This window comes from Pelophylax lessonae (genome assembly GCF_965119305.1).
Source record: "Pelophylax lessonae genome assembly, chromosome: 6".
Lineage (NCBI taxonomy): Eukaryota > Metazoa > Chordata > Amphibia > Anura > Ranidae > Pelophylax > Pelophylax lessonae.
Window position 1 is genome coordinate 255,630,344 of NC_138773.1, and position 18,244 is coordinate 255,648,587.

Sequence of the window (18,244 nt, forward strand, 5' to 3'; positions counted from 1 at the left end):
TCTTTTCATATGACAACACTGAAGAAATTACACTTTGCTACAATGTAAAGTAGTGAGTATACAGCTTGTAGAACAATGTAAATGTTCTGTCAGTGTAAATAACCCAACACACCGCCATTAATGTCTGAACCGTTGGCAACAAAAGTGAGTACACCCCTAAGCGTACCCCAACATGTACTGTGACATACTGAAGCAGAGCATGATCCCCTCCCTTCGGAGACTGGGCTGCAGGGCAGTATTCCAACATGATAATGACCCCAAACACACCTGTAAGATGACCACTGTCTTGATAAAGAAGCTGCGGGTAAAGGCGATGGACTGACCAAGCATGTCTCCAGACCTAAACCCTATTGAGCATCTGTGGGGCATCCTCAAATGGAAGGTGGAGGAGCGCAAGGTCTCTAATATCCACCAACTCCATGATGTCATCATGGAGGAGTGGAAGAGGACCCCAGTAGCAACCTGTGAAGCTCTGGTGAACTCCATGCCCAAGAAGTTTAAGGCAGTGCTGGAAAATAATGGTGGCCACACAAAATATTGACACATTTGGGGCAAATTTGGACATGTTCACTTAGGGGTGTACTCACTTTTGTTGCCAACGGTTTAAAAATGAATGGCTGTGTGTTGAGTTACTTTGAGGGAACAGCGAATTTACACTGTTATACAAGCTGTACACTCACTACTTTACATTGTAGCAAAGTGTAATTTCTTCAGTGTTATCACATGAAAAGTATAATAAAATATTTACAAAAATGTGAGGGGTGTACTCACTTTTGTGAGATACTGTATCTATATATCTATATGTATCTATGTATCTATATATCTATATATGTATATCTATAGATATATATACGCACACACATTTTTGCAGATGGAACCCTTGCACTGACTGCAAATGCTGATTTAAAATAAAGTTTGCCAGATGCCTTTAGGAAAGGTTTCCAGCTACGTGTCAGATGCTGATGACCAGTCTTTTCTACCATCCACTAAAGACTCCTCTACATTAGCATCACTAATTAGTGATTTGTGTTATTAGGACTTATGGTCAGTTTTTGGACACCTGATTCACATCAATAACTTTTAATATTAATGGAAATTAATGGAAATATAACAATTTCAAAATGTGAGCAGGTACACTGGTGTTCATCTCTACTAAATATGTAAAGACGGGAAGGTGGTGGTGGTGGTAGGAACAACCAACCAGTAGTTATTTTGAACTATGTAGTTAAAACTAGACATACCCAGCAATAAAATTATGTGAAATCATTTATAGTATAGCAATCACAATTGCAGTACAGTACATTTGATTGAATTTAAGTCTTTTTACTAATAAATCATATGTGTTTGTTTTGCTATTCTGAATTTCTTATGGCTACTTTCCCTTTTACCTACTCTGTCGACTCTTCAAGACATTTTGGATGTGTATTGAGTTGTCAATGTCTGTAGACAAGTATGCTAATTAGGGGTGTTCAATGAGTCTCCCCTACTTGTGTATTGTCTTGCACAGCACAAAACATAGTAGGGAAAGAAGGGAGTCATTCGTGTCACTGTCACTTACAGACCCTTCCACACCTTGTTATGAAAAGGCCAGCAGCAGACACATTTACATATTTTAGCTGGAAGGTTGAGAGTATAAAAGCAATGGTCCTCTCCTTCCTTGTCAGATTTAGTGGAAGCTCTCACCTGGGTATCATCTGCTGAGATCAAAATGACAGAGCTGGAGAAGACTATTAAAGGTAAGTGGCACCATAAAGCCTTGTTTTAGATTATTACACACATTTCTCAAATTGAAGCAAATTGAGGTGAATCTGATTTCCAAATAATAACTTTACCATAAACTACTGTGGCGGTGCCCACATCAAAGGATCATGGGTTTAAAAAATTGGCAACCCTCTTGCTTTTGTGGCACCCTGTGCCTTATTATGATATGACAGCTGTAGCTGCTCAGATCATATGTGTACAATGACGGTCACCTGATTTGTCCAGGTTCATCTACATTGGCCAATCTTAATTATTTCTCTGAATATCTTGCGACAGAGACAATTGAGTACTGTCCGTGATACTTTTTTTATTTGCACTAACATACAATTTTTCAGGACAAGCTTTCGGGGTATGTCCCCTTCATCAAGATCCAAGTATGGATCTTGATGAAGGGGACATACCCCGAAAGCTTGTCCTGAAAAATTGTATGTTAGTGCAAATAAAAAAAGTATCACGGACAATACTCAATTGTCTCTGTCGCAAGTGCACTAATACGGCTACAATTACCTCTCTCTGAATATTTTGAAACACTTCCAGGCAGATCTTCAGGGGACAGTAGATTGATCTGAATGCTATTGTTTGCCTGAGATAAAAATGGCGCTAGGGTATTCTGCCAAGCATATAATTGTGCATAGTTAAACAATATGATTATGCATGCTTATAAATATGACTATTGTTGGAATGTAAACTGTGGCAGCACACCCAACCCATCTCTTATGTTTATGGCTGTGGGGCTAGCTTTAGGGATCACTCATACTAAATGCTTTTCCATGCATTTTCCAACTCAGTAAAACGTATTAGAACGAGAAAATAGTTTTTGTTAGGGCCTTTTTATACCAATGTGTAGAAGTGTACTATAAAGAAACTGCTGTATACAATAAAAGTATTAATACAAAAAAAATAAAAATAAATTTGGATATACACGACTTGATTTAAGGTGAGTTCAGTGCAGAAATGAAAGAAAATGATAAATAAAAAGCCTAATGGTCCACACCTCTTATATGTATTATTGCTTGCATTTTACTTGGACATGAATATTACTTATTTTTTCTAGTGTATATTGAAACTAACTTGTTATTTTCTTTGTTTTAGATAAGGATTGTGTTGTGAAAAATGGCACCAGCTCCATCACTGGAAAAGTCAGGAGACGGCGCACTGTCTACAGCCGATCCCATCTGGAATTGTTGCTTAAAACCTTTGAAACCAACCCCTATCCAGGCATCTCAGTGAGGGAGAAGCTGTCCCAACTCACAGGGGTACATGAATCCAGAATTCAGGTATGGAGCTCATATTTATATCCTCATTATGGGGCATGTTTGGAGTATGTGTATTCCGCACTGTATGGCATCTTGTGGATCATTTGGCAATTCATGGTTGCACCTTTTGCGAGTTTTCACTTTTAGCTGTCTTTATTGCGAAAATACATTTTTGTTAATCCACTAGATGCCTGCGCCTTCCTGTTTGTCTGTTTTTTGGATTACCCTGTCCAAGCAAGGTGCATCCACCTAGCATCTGGAGTTGTTGTCCTACATTTCTATTCAACTGTGAAGGAGCTCCTAGCACTGGAAGTGACTGTTTGTACTAGTTTATTTTATGTCTACATTGCTGATGCTAGCTGCCATGTAAATTAAATCCACCAGTGCTGGAAGACACTTCAATGGACAGAAACACACAAAGGCACATGCCTCCATCCATGAATTGTACTACAGTTCTGTCTCCCCATGGATTTTCATTACAGCATTCTCTATTGCATTAACCAAGAATTAGGCTGTCATGAGAATAACAACATGGGCTAGTGCTGCAGGATTTAGCAGATCTGTGCAAGTGCACCTGCTCCATTGATTAAATAATACATTTGATGTTTTATGATGTATGACAACAGTCCTTGATGCTTGGTCTTTTATAAATAATATTAACTTAGTGCGTGCTATGACATTGTATTTATTTTTATTTCCCTTCCTTCTTGTCCCAGAGGCAAGACAGGGTGAGGTTATTCCATCTTCCAAAGCTATCCCTTTGGAAAAAAATGCCTTTTTACTTCTGTAAAGATTTCCTATTCTTTCATTTTTAAGTATAGATGTGGGCCTTCCCCTAACCAGTGTTCATTTTGGCAGCAAATTTCAATTTAGTTTTAGTCATAGTCTTAGGACTAAAACGGCATTTTAGTTTTAGTCCCATTTTAGTCTTCTGCAAGTGTTTTAGTTTTAGTCGTATTTAGTCGACTAAAACATCTTACATTTTAGTCGACTAAAACGTCCTACATTTTAGTAGACTAAAACTAATTTTAGCCATCTAAATGGTCATGGTCAGGTCAGAGAGGAGGCCTGTAATGCTGCTGCCTGAAATCAGTGCAGTGAGTGCACACAGTGCTGCTCAGAGTGCTGGATGGGGGTCTCAGGTTTAAGGGTGGTCTCTGGTCTGACTCTGAACTGAAGTTGTTGAACAGGATGGGCCTATATGCACGCACACAGTCCTGGATGGATGGCGGAATCAGATGCCAGTGGTGACTGGTGAGTGGTCTGAGGGGACTCAGGGAGGCAGTAATAGCTGGCCTGGCTGTTAACTCACAGTGGGTGCTCTGCTCTGCTCTGGATGTGGTGGTGGCCGGGTGCCTGTGCCGTGTGATGATTTGGGCCTGGCGCGTCTGGCTGTAGTGCTGCAGCTGCAGTGCTTTGGTGAGGTCAGGTGACTGGTCTCGAGTCGACTCTCTTGTAGAAGTCCACTCCTCACGTCGGACGTCACAGGGCACGCCATGCCAGACACCACACAGGCGGAGCTCCGTGAAAACCGGAAGTTGGGTAAACGTCCCTGCCTCACATTCTCGTTTAGTTTTCGTTCCTTAACGAAAACGGATTTGATTTAAATCATAGTTGTCGTCATTTGACGAAAATGTGCTATACTTTGCGTCTCGTTTTCGTCAGTTGAAAAATGCCGGTGACGAAAACGTTTTCGTTGACGAAATTAACATTGCTGTAAACTCCATTGGCTGTAATGTCATTGCACATATTACCTGAATAATTCACCAACATTAAATATTAGGGAAAAATATAAGAAAAGCCTTTTTCTTAATTGTTTAGTTTTCAGCAGCTTAGTAGATGCTCCTTACTTATGCGTATGCGGTGGTGCAATACATGTTTAAACTTTAATGTGCTATTATTACATGCTCTGGATGGAATTGTGTTGCCGATATAGAAATGGCCAGCAGAGGAGTGTTAATTTTGATGATGTCAATTTTTTATTTAGTTTTAGTTATAGTCTTATGACTAAAATGCCATTTTAGTTTTAGTCGTATTTTAGCCTTAAGACTAAAATGCCATTTTAGTTTTAGTCGTCTTTTAGTCATCTGAATTGTTTTAGTTTTAGTCGTATTTTAGTCGACTAAAATTGTGTTAATTTAGTCGACGAAAATGTTTTAGTCGGTTTTAGTCGACAAAATTAACACTGCCCCTAACAGCTGCTAGCAATTCTCTACACATTAAAAATGTTCCACATCACTGCTGATGCATTCTGCATTGAAGGAAGAAATAAACCATTTCTCTTTATATTTGTAGGTCTGGTTCCAGAACCGAAGAGCCAGGAAGAATACGAAAATTACTACAGAAGAAGAGAATTGGCTACATGATATTGAAAGGACACAGTTTACTCAGATCTCTCAGGAAGGCCAAGTAGTCCAGGCAGAAAGGAAACTTTATGGGGTGGAATATACTGAGAAAGCTCAAGATATCTTCAAGACCTGCACCCTTCCTCTGCAGACACGGAGCCACTTACATATGAACAGTTTGGCAGGCCCCCAACCTTTCAGTTATATGTGGCCAAATCAATGTCAGCCAACAGGTGTTGTAGCACCATCCTGTTTTCGGAGCTCCTTTGATATCACACAACCACAGCTCCAGCCATTTATGAAGCCGCAACTGTTTCCCAGCAATAACCTGCACCATGCCGCAAGCCCCCCAGAGTACACATCTGCTTGTGCCTCAGCCCCTGAGTCTGGTATGAGTGCAGATCCAAAATTCTCATTGCAAGACATCCTAGAAGAGTTCCAGCCATGCTGGACAGAAGTTGCCAACACTTCCCTTGATGTTAGTGATGACCTGCTTTTTTGATTTATTTTATTATTAGATTTTACAGTTTAGCAATATATTAAGCAAACAAATGGTTTACCCTACCTACTGATCTGGTCTATGTGCTGCACATCGATAGTTCCCTATTTTTTTAACATCCTAGGCATACTAGCTCTCTATTTTATAACTATATACATTTTTTAGGGATTTGTTGGTATTTTTTATTTAGGTACTATTTTGCATGGTACTTGTGCCAATAAAAGCTTGTACATTAAACCTTCCTTTCTAAAAAATCATTACAATGTGAAGCACTTAGATAATTAGAGAATAAAGTCATTAGACATATTAACTAGTAATTAAATTGCTAATTATTGACTTTAAACAAACAGTACCCTTTACTCCAAACCCTGCTTGTTAAAATACCTACTGCTGTGCATTTCTGTATATACTGTATTTTGGATAAATAACTGTTATGTAATGATACGCTTTTCTGACTTTTGAGTATCATATTCTGCATCAATTTGATTATGTACAAACATATGATTAAGAGGTATTAAAGCTGAAAACATATGTTAATTAACTCTAATGACTGGCAATCATTTAACTAAATAGTGAGTAATGGGTGTTTAAGGGTCCAGACGACAACAATGCTGCTGTGTGCCATCTAGACAGAGTGAATAAACACTTTGTCAAAATCTGCATTGTCTTTACTACTAGAGGTGTGAAAATGGCTGGGCCAGGTTAATGCAAACACAGGCGTGGCTACAGTGCCTAGACTTAAGGCTTGCAGCCTGGACAATGTCATAAAGGGTATTGAAAAGGTATTTAAAATCACATTACTTTGTGCATAAACTATTTTCCATAATGTTTATTAAAATATACAATTTACTCCTTAACACCCATAATAGTGCCCATAAATATAGATTATCAGAGAAAAAAAAAATACTTGTTCTTATCATTACCCAGTTCTGGGTGTTAAATGGCGGGTGTGTTGATAGCCTTTGCAAGAAAGGTTTTGCTTACAAAATATCTTTTCTTAAATACGCACAATTATTTTAGTTAAGCATCCATGTTTATGCAACTATCAGTCTTTCCTAGCAAAAAAAAATATATTATTATTTTACTATTTAATTTTTTTTATTTATATATACTGTAATTATTTTACTTCCTAAAGTGGGGTACACACTATTAGAAAATCGGGCGAATGACTGTCTGATTTTCCTTGTTACTTCACATCAAGTTGGAACCGAGGAAGGAAATAATGTGCGAAAATTTTCCTACAACAAAGGATTTTTTATGTGGTTTATTGTTTCTCATCATGTACAGTTTCTTTTCTGATTTTTCTCGTCCAAAAATGGTACACAATCATTTGTTCTGTTCTGTACGAGAAAAATTTTGGAGTCTGCCCCTTCTGAAATTTTTTTTCGGAATGCTGGAATCAGATGTCGAAAGTTTTGTACACACTATCAGGAGACTGTACGATCGTTCCTCAGATGAAAATGTTTGCACAATTTTCCTATAGTGTGTACAAGCCTTTAGTACTGGCCTAGGCCAGAATGACGTAATGTTCTTGTAGACGTGGCAGAGACTCTCTGTGAGTCTGCATATGTGCCAGATCTCTATTACAGATAGCAGCCCTTGCGAAGACGGGCTAAGGGAGAACTTTTGCTTCAAAGCATTCATTAATTTAGGCCAATATGTATTCTGCTACATATTTTTAGTAAAAAAACCCCAATAAGTGTATATTGATTGGTTTGCGGAAAAGTTATCGCGTCTACAAACTATGGGATAGATTTATGGAATTTTTATTTTTGTATTTTTTTACTAGTAATGGTGGTGATCAGTGATTTTTAATGGGACTGCGACACTAAGTGACACTTTTTGGGGACCAGTGACACCAATAAATTGATCACTGCTAAAAAAAAATGCACTGTCACTGTACTAATGAAACTTGCAGGGAAGGGGTTACCATTAGGGGCATAGGGAGTGATTTTAACTGTGTGGGGGATGGCCTAACTGGAGGAAGACAGAGATCCGCGTTTCTGCTTAGCAGAAACACAAGATCTCCATCTTCCTCTTTAACAGAATGGCGGTCTGCCTTGTTTGCATAGGCAGACTGCTGTTTTGCCTCTACCCTCCTCTGAACGATCGGCGGGTCCCGGCAGACATTGCCTTCGCCGGACCCTCTGATTGGCTCCCGCTGTGTTGGGCAGTTAAAGGGTAACAGTGTGACTTCAGTAATAGGATTGTCTCCTTAAGCAATCATCACAGCCAATTAGGGGAAATTATCATTTTTATAAACCTTTTCTGTCCATAGACTTTAGGTGAAAAGTTTGTGAAAATAATTGTTCATGTACAAGTATGTGCAGCATGGAGTTTGTATGTTCTCCCTGTTTTTAAGTGGGATTCTTTCCACAATACAAAAATATAGCTATTTTTCCCTGGAAATTGCCCCTAGTGTGCATATAAGTGTTAATGGGACATTAGACTATGAGCTGGAAGAGACTTACCAACAGGCACAAAAATCTAGCATGGAAGGCGATCCAAAGGGGGTTGACACGAAGGACATTTATGCATGCCAGAAACCTGAGCACTGCCCCTTCAACCAGGTGGAAACTGCTTTGCATGTTTTCTGGGAGTGCCCCTTTGTTCGGAACCTGTTGAGGGCCCTGGAACCGGACCTCAGAGACTTTGTACCACAGACCGCCATCATAAACTTTGGTGTGATGAATGGACTATTCTGTGGGACAATTACACAGGAGGACATTGATGGCACCTGGTGGGTGAAAGTTGCTTTAAGAACACTTTGTGGTGTGCCAAAAAACACCTTATCCACCAGAAGGAGAGGGTGTCCATTGAGGACTGTCGTAGACTGGTTTGCAATTTGCTCAGAGACTATAACCTTAAAGACTTTAACCACTTGCCGACCGCTCACATGGGTACTACTGCGGCAAAGTGGCTTGATTCCGTCCAGCGACGTAGACATACGTCGCTGGACTCCTCCCATTGTGGGCGGCGCGCTGTATTCAGTTACAGCGGGAGTCGGGCCAGGGGAGGAGCGCTGCGAGTGTGGAGATCTGCCCACTTTGTTTGATCTCCTAAGTGACAGGCAGGGTCAGATTGCAGGGTTCAGCATAGCTGAACCTGCGATCTGTCTCTGTGTCACACAGTCCCCTCCCCCCACACACGTCAGTAAGCACCAGGCATACATTAACCCCTTGATCACCAATAAAAATTAACCCCTTCCCTGCCAGTGTCATTTTTACAGTAACAGTGCATATTTATAGCACTGATTACTGTAGCAATGTCACTGGTACCCCCAAAAGTGTCAAAAATGTCAGTAAAGGGTCCGATCTGTCCGCCGCAATGTCGCAGTCCCGCAAAAAAAAAAAAAAAAAAAAATCGCAGATCGTCGCCATTACTAGTTAAAAAAAAACAATAAAAATGACATAAATTTCCCGTAGTTAGTAGCTGCGATAACTTTAGCGCAAACCAATCAAAGTACTCTTATTGCGATTTTTTTTACCAAAAATATGTAGCAGAAAGCAAATCGGCAAAAAAAAGTTAAAAAATTTTGATTTTTACATTTTTTTTGGGGAATTTCATATAAAAGAATGTGAAAAATATTGTTATTTTTTCAAAATTGTTGCTCTTTTTTTTGTATAAAAAAACTCACATTCATAGTAGGGCCAATTTTTATACAGGATCCTATTAACCTACCAGCATGTCTTTGGAGTGTGGGAGGAAACCGGAGTACCCGGAGGAAACCCACGTAGGCACAGGGAGAACAAGCAAACTCCAGGCAGGTAGTGTCGTGATTGGGATTCGAACCAGCGACCCTCTTGCTGCTAGGTGAAAGTGCTAACCACTTCACCAGGAGCACCTGTGGGGGACCTGAGAAGAGGAGGAGGATGGGGAATGCTTTCTAACAAACCACAGTATGACTTGTTTGTTATAAAAAAAAAAAAATCTCCTTATAATTTCTTTGAATTTTGAAACTGCTATCTTTTTAGACTGATTAGACTGCAGTTGCTCCAGAACAAAATAAATGAGCAGAAGCTCTGCTGACTTCCATCATCCAATCATGTGCAAGCTAAAATCTGTGCTGTGCAAACTTGGTGTAATACAAAATTTAGGTCCAGAGAGAGCTCTTCCCCACCCTGCAAGGGGTAAATGCTTATTATGTCCAGGGTCCACAAAACTACTTTTTCCCTATTTTGGATAGAGCAAAGCTGGCCATACACTAGCTGAAAAATCGTTCAAACTCATTTTTCGAAAAACGGCCGTGAGAGCAGACGATCGTGCCATCATGTAATGACCGAATTTCGAAAGATAAAATCGTTCAATGGACATAAATGAATCAGTTTTTCATTCAGTTTGTCACATATGCCTACTGCAAACAGTTCGGCCGAGAAACACATTAACCTTTCAATTTAATCGTTCATTCTGCAGAATTTTCCAAACTGTTCCTTCGACTCTGAAAAGTTAAAAACGATATTCTATTTGTGCCCATTAACTGGACGAAAACCGAATAATAGGACCAAATGACAGATTTTCTAATGATTTTTCGGCTAGTGTGTGGCCAACTTAAGGGTGGTTTATAACCTCTGTCAGTTTTTTTATTTAATCTCCGTTCCATTGGGGAGATTTTCCTTCACTTCCTATCCCATAGCCAAACCTAGAAGTAAGAGGAAATCCCTCCAAAATGAGGAAATCAATGGTTTTCACCAGAACTCGTATCCCCATTGGATGATTTCCTCTCTATTCCTGTTTTGCTGACGATCTAAAATTTGGGATTTGCTTCCACTTTCTCTCTTAGTGATAACGGTAAACAGGAAAAATATAGAGAGGGTGAATCTCCCTACAGCCAGACAGCAATAAAAACCTGACAGCTGTTCTAATCCCTCCTCACTCTAAAACAAAAAAAAATGCCTTTAGTTACACTTTCGGGCATGTTCGCATCAGAATCGCATCAGAATCCTGTGTGTTCCCCTGCACTGGGATTTTGCAGCCCATTCATTTGAATGTGCTGTTAATTGCATTGGAATGCACAAAAAGTAGTGCATGCTCTGCTGTTGAAAAACATGCTGCACCAAATCGCATGGTACCCCAGTACTCACAGAAACACTTGGGGTGCCCTTAACAAGCTACTGGCACCCGCAGGAAATTTTACAAACTGTGTATTTTGAATGCAGTCCAAGAAATGTGCAAGGGCAAGAGCATGGCGATCTCTGCATTCACGACATACTCGGTGCGCCCTCAATGCAAAGCACACCGTGCATGCGCAGTGACGCAATTAGCTAGAGTGGATGTGAATATCTCTTAAATGGTGCATATTTAGAACACATTCCCTCTACCTACAGATAAGACTTGATAAAAGATTACCTGTAGGCATAATAGGCATGGGCAGGGGGTGTGTAGATAAAAAAAATGTGTTTGTTTTGTTTACACTTGTTAATCTAGTTATTTAATTTTGTTAAATTAGTTTAATTTTATATTTGGAATTTGTTTTATGTCTTTTTCAAATTGAATTTAGGCTACATTCACACCTGAGCGTAGCGTTTTTCGCGCGTTTTTTTACCGCGATTTTTGTGCAGGCGTTTTTAGATTGAATAGAGATCAATGGAAAACGCCTGTAATCTGCCCAAAAAGAAGCTCATGTACTTTTTTGAGCGTTGGGCGTTTTGTATACAGCTTCAAAACGCTCAGATGTGAACAGGGGCCATTGAAATGAATAGGATTTGTCTTGTTGGGCGTTTTGAGAGCTGATCCTAGAGCAGAAAAACGCCCCAAAAACGCCCCAAAACGCCTAGATGTGAACGGAGCCTTACCGATTTCTTTGATTCAAAACGTTTGAATCAATACATTTTGAATCGGTTGAATCGAAAACTTTAGATTTTTTTTCTCTAATCGAATGGGGCAAAGTGAACAATCAAAAGAAAAATCTTCATGAAATGATTACAAAGACTCTTTAAGACCCCGTTCACACTGGGGTGACCCGACTTGCCGGGGCGACCTGTGAAGTCGCGGTGCGCAGCTCGCACCGCGACCTCGGAGCGGCCGGCACAGACTTCATATCATTGAAGTCAATGCAGGTCGCCCCAAAGAAGCTCCGGACCCTTTTTCTAAGTCGGAGCGACTTGTGTCGCTCCTATTAGAACGGGTCCTGTGCTGCTCTATGGCAGGCGACCCACCGCGACTTCTCAGGCGACCAGGTCGCCTGACAGGTCGCCCCAGTGTGAACGGGGTCTAAATCACCTTTGGCTTAACAAAAACATTATTATTTCAAAATGGTGCTCTATTAACGCACAAAGTCTTTGATTTCAGAAATATGTTTACAGTTCGAATTCAACTGGAATTTGATGTAAAGCTCGATTCGAATTTCAATTTGAATTTCCGAAATTTGGATACATTTTGTTTCATTATTCGGAGCATTCAGTAAACTTTGTTTGAATTGTAATTTCGTTTGTATCCGAATACCTAAAAATTTGACTGAACATCCATTCGTAACGAAACAAACATCACATGTCTACGGGTGTGCCAGGACACAACCTAATCCTTGCCTGCAGTGTCATTTCCCTTTATTGCCTGGGCTTCACTCCTTGTTGACCCCCCCCCACACGCAGTGCTGTTGGCTTTGTTTCGCTCCTCTCAGCTCCTGTGGGGGATGTTTTGGAATAGAGAGTGTGGGAAGAGGCTGGTAAATGTCATTTACCGGCCCCTTTCTTTTCTAAATGAACACACTAACTGCGTTCATTCATAACTGAAGCATAGCAAGCTGTGTTTACTATGCTTCAGCTTGTGAATGACCAGGAAGCTGCTCAGCACAGAGCACTTCCCATTCATTCACTGTCCAGTGCAGCTGAGGCTGCAGAGAAAGACGTGTGTTTGAGCTTTGGGCTGCACACTAGGGATCGACCGATAATCGGCAAAGCTGATATATCGAGGGCCGATATGCACTTTCTCCGATATAGCGAAATTGGCCCCGGAGGTTACCGATATTTTCGGGTAAGTGCTTGTACTGGAGTGATGCCTGCAGCTAGAGGAATCACCCCGGTAACGGCGTCCATAGCCGAGGGTCGGCTGTCTTGTAATAAACCGATGTGGCTGAGAAGCCGCTCGGCTGTCATTACAAGGAGCGGGAGGGGACACCCCCCCATCTCCCGCCACCTTCGACGGCTCGCCCGGGTCTCCCGTCCTACCGGGAGACCTGGGCAACAGCCTGCATGGCTGCCGAAGACCCAATGAAAGTTGCATTCGCTGATCGAGTCTCCATGCAAAAACCAGGAAGTGATGTCATGACATCACTTCCGGGTACTGGCGCCAGATTAAAAAAAATGACAGCATTCAAAACAGCCAAACTTGGCGTTTCGAATGCTTTTAAGTGCAGAGGAGGGGTTTGGGGTCTTTTAGATCCCCAGATCCCTCCACAACAATACCTGTCAAGAAAAATAAATAAAAAAAAATAAATACATTTTTTAAATGTATGAAAATATCGGCGCATATCGGCCGATACCGATATGCATTGACCAAAATATCGGTATTGGCAACAAAAAACCGATATCGGTCGATCACTACTGCACACACCTATGCCTGTAGGTAGAAGTGGAAAAGCAGAGCTTACTACCACTTTCCTGGCTGCACCTCACTAAAGAAAGCAGCCAGCTACAGGGTGACAAGTCTGCCATGGCAGCTTCCATATGTTTATCCTATGCTTCCCTATAAATAAAGCTTCCTGTACACATTCCGCCTCTGATAACCTGCATTATCCCCGATATACGGGAATAACACTGACTCCCATTGCTTTACACCCTGCACTGCACCGCCGACACCATAGAGCCCGTTACGTGTAGAACAGCTGGAGGTCACGTGGTACAATGTCACCGCACAGACCAGTCACGTGACGAGCATGGCTTCTCCTTTCCAATGGCTGCTGTGAACTCTCAGCCGAGTGTGAGTGTGAGCGGAGGAAGGCGAACACCCGCCCTACCGGTAACGGGGATCTGCAGGCTGGCTGCTCAGTACTTAGACTACACCGTAACTTTGTATGTGCTCAATGCAGGGCTTTCATAATGACGTCACACGTGCGACAAGCAGCCATGTGTGTCTCAGGCTGTTCTGGCATGTACACAGGGATTGCTATCTATATCTAGATATGTACAGATATATTTATTGGTATAAGTTTAGTGAGATTTTATAAACCTTAATATTACTGTTGCTTTGAAAATCCTTCACAGGGCCCCCCATTCACACCAGAGCGATTTTAACCACTTAAGCCCCGGAAGATTTTACCCCCTTCCTGACTAGGGGGTTTTTTGCGATTTTTTTTTTTTTTTTTGCTGCGTAACTTTAACGGACAATTGCGCGGTCGTGCGACGCTGTACCTAAACGAATTTGACGTCCTTTTTTTTCCCACAAACAGAGCTTTCTTTTGGTGGTATTTGATCACCTGTGCGATTTTTACTTTTTGCGCTATAAACAAAAAAAGAGCGTAATTTTGCAAAAATAACAATATTTTTCACATTTTTTTTATATGAAATTCCCCCCCCAAAAAATGTAAAAATCTAAATTTTTAAACATTTTTTGGCCAATTTGTTTTCTGCTACCTATGTTTGGTAAAAAAAATCGCAAAAAGCGTATTTTGATTGGTTTGCTCAAAAGTTATCGTGTTTACTAACTAAGGGAAAGATTTTTGTCATTTTTGTTGTTTTTTTTTTAACGCATAATGGCGGCGATCTGCGACTTTTTTTTTTTTTTTTTGCGGTATTGCGACATTGCGGAGGACATATTGGACCCTTGACTGACATTTTTGACACTTTTGGGGTTACCAGTGACATTACTACAGTAATCAGTGCTATACATATGCACTGTTACTGTGAAATGACACTGGCAGTGAAGGGGTTAACTTTTTTGAGAGGGAGGGGTTATGTGTGTCCCTAGGGGCGTGTTTCTAACTGTGATTGGCTGTGGCTTGAGGTGTAGGAACAATGATCAACGGTCCTACATAGTAGAACCGTATGATCACTATTCCTACACAGGGGAGAATGACAGGCGGCTTGTTTACATTAGCCGCCTGCCTTTCTCCTGCTCTAACGGACGATCGCGAGTGACGTCGCTTTGCCTGTGAGGGGCTGACTGCCGACGTAAATAGTCGTGCGGCGGTCGGCAAGCAGTTAAAAGTGCATGGAAAGTAAGTCATATGGTTTCCAATGGCATAGTTCACACCAGTGCGATCACTTCCAGGGTGTTCCAGAAAGAAAAGTAGAACATGCTGCATTTTTCCTGCACTGGACTGTCCTGCAAGGAAACTGTCATCTGTACTGTGCCAATCAGGAGCCACCGAGTCATATCCCACCTCGCAGCCGCACATATGTAAGGGATGGGATAATTGGCCAGATACAGGGACAGCTTCTTGCAGGATCATTCAGGTGCGTTTAGACTGGGATATAAACAATGCCCAAGCTTATCCCTACTATTCACACACAGTGTCTGCCAGCAGCATTTACAAATGCTAACAAGAATCTTCCTTATTCAATCAAAAAACTTAAAAAAAGAAAAAAAAAAGTTTTGGTTGTAGATACACACAGGGCTCTCTGATGATTTTGCCCACCACTATTTTCTCCCTTTTCTGGACACTGTCATATATCTCTATACTCAAGGCAGGAAAGCGAGAGAGAGCTGGACAGACATATAATTTTTCTTTTATCGCTATCGTTTCTTCCACTTACAGGAAAAATAAAGATACACAGGGGCAATGAGGCACAGGGAAGCATCTTGTGACTCTCTTATTACTTCAGGTAGACCTTTTCCTGTCTACAAGGGGACAACGAAGAGGGCAGTGAGATATTATATATATTTTATATACATACATACTCCTAGAGAAGTAATTTGCTGTCTTTAGAATATCTAGAAGAAATAAAAGTAACCACAGAAGTCAAGGATTTAAAATGTAACTTCACCTTTTCACAAAAAATGAAAAAGTAAACTAACACCCTGCAACACTTCCCACACTATCACCCCTGGTACCCACTCTTCTTACTTCCATGGGTAATCCGCTGTCCCTGCCCATGAAGCCACTTCAGCGGTCCAGGCATTTGAAAGGTCTGCTCTTCTTTGCCTTCTCCCCTTTAGGGCTTCTGGGACAGTTCTGAACAATTCTTATTGCAGGGCTTGACAAATTTTCCTGAAATCTAGGAGCCAGCTAAAAAAGTTAGGAGCCAGTTTTTTTTTTTTTTTTTAAACATACAACCAAGCTTTATTTCCAAAAAAATAACATACTAAATTTACACATAAAGACCACTAGAACCCCACTCTCCTCTATAGCGCAATCAGATGGAAACAGACTGTCTGTTTCCATCCGATGCCATCTGATCCGATCCACGGGATGGATAGAAAATAGAACCACCATCCGTCTGTTTTTGGCAGACAGGATCAGATGGCGGCAGATTACCGCTTCATAGAGGAGACTGAAGGGTCCGATCAGGTCTGCCTGAAAAACTGACAGGCGGACCTGATCAGACAGCCCGTGTGAAAGGGGCCTTTGTCTGTGGGCATGGCGATGAGGAAAAAAAAAATTGTATTATTTATATATATATATATATATATATATATATATATATATATATATATATATATATATATATATTTTTATAATAATTGAAAAAAAAATAGAAGAATACATTATTTTTAATTTTTTTTATAATTGAAAAAAGATTTTTTTTTTTAATAATAATAATAAAAAAAAGAAAAATATTTATTATTTTTTTAATATTTAAAAAAAATAAATTAATAATAACCACACTCCCTGTCCACTTACCTTTTAAGCAAAGGTAAGTGGACAGGGAGATGAAGCCTGCAAAAACTTCCCTCTCATCTCCTCTTGGGGAAGGAGATGGACAGGCAGGGGAAAAAGCCATTAGTTACTGCTTGTCAAACTCCCGGCCACCACAAGAGGGTGCCAGTTCCCTGTTCTCTCACTGAAGAAGGCCAAAAAGCCGCAGCCTCAATTTTCGGACGGCGCGGAAGTCCGTGCACTCGGTGAGTGGTTGGGGGGGCGCAAAAGGAACAGGACACCTCTTGCAGTGCACCCCAGGCGCCAGGTCACTAATTCTAGTCGCCAATGCAACCTGGCGCCCGGGGTTTGTTGAGCCCTGTCTTATTGGTTACATGTTGGCACGTGACCACATTTACCAATTAGAATTGCTCTGATCTGTCCCAGAAGTTTTAAGGCAAGCAGAGGAAGAGGAGCGGGACTTTTAATTCCCTTGACTGCTGCACCAGCTGCATAGGCGGTAATCACTAATCACCTACAGTGGTGAGTGAAGCAGGGACTGAGTGGGGTAGGGGAAATGTAGAGCAGTGGTTGCCAACCAGTGGTGCGTTTGAAAATGATGGTATCCAGGGGTACTGCTGCAAATCAACATTGTGGCGGATGTTTCTAGTGTTCTCAAAGTGCACTGGCAGTCAATTCTGTCAGTGCGCATTGATTCCTGATGCCTCCTCTGAAGTTTCGGCTCCTGTGAACTCAGAGGGAAGCACCGGGAGTAATGCAGAAAGAGGGAGGGGACTTCCAATGGCAGTACTGCTCAGACTGTGGGAGCACAGAGCTCCAGCACATGGTTGGGATTCTAAATTGTGAGTTTAGTGGTTTGTGGGGTCTGAAAGGTTGGCGGACACTGGTGTAGGGTGTTCGTTCACCTTTTTTTCCTTTTTTTTTGGTGAAAAGCTGAACTCCAAGCATGATCTTGGATCAATGGGTAATATGCATTGTTAATACCTAATGGGCCATACACATTTTCTGAAGACTTTTTCCTTCAGACTTACCAAAACCATATAATATGAGGCCAAACCTAAACACTTTCAATTTGTATGCAATCTGGCAGGCCCTTGTACTACATAGAAAAGGTAAATCTGAAGGAAAAAGTCTTCAGAAAATCTTATAGTGTGTATGGCCCTTAATGGTCGCTGTGGAAGCTGACAATCACTGAAGTAGTAGGCATTACTACAGTGATTGCTACAATGTCCCGGGTCAGTGCCGAGCAGCTTCTCCTATGCACACTGATCACAAGGGGTCATTTGCTTGCCACTGCCACCCTTCATAGAAAGCCTTGAATTTTTTAATTGAATACAATAAGTTCTCTGATTGGAAGAGGTGGAGAACAGGGGTGGTGATTTCATGATCTCTGCTTTATCCAATCCGAGAATGCCTTGTATTTTTTATTCAAAGGACCCAGAAGATTTTGGCTATCACTGAAGTAACGCTGACCACTGCAGTGATTATCAGCTACCCCAGAAGCCCCACAAGTATGAAATATGTATAATTTCATTGATCCAAGCTGGGCCAATGTAATATATGCAGTAAAGATCATACCTTGAGTTCAACTTGAAACTATTTTCTAAATAAGGCTTTCTTTCTTTTTACA

The 18,244-nt window shown here is 41.1% G+C and overlaps 1 protein-coding gene across 1 annotated transcript in view; it reads left to right on the forward strand.

Annotated features, from left to right (window-relative positions):
• Positions 1–18,244, forward strand: part of FASTKD1 (FAST kinase domains 1) — a 179,985-nt gene that overhangs the window by 91,139 nt on the left and 70,602 nt on the right. The window contains exons 16-18 of the mRNA XM_082261782.1: positions 1,665–1,736; positions 2,854–3,038; positions 5,313–5,840. Of these exons, the coding sequence (XP_082117908.1) occupies positions 1,665–1,736; positions 2,854–3,038; positions 5,313–5,840 (785 nt within the window). The remainder of the gene's footprint in view (positions 1–1,664; positions 1,737–2,853; positions 3,039–5,312; positions 5,841–18,244) is intronic.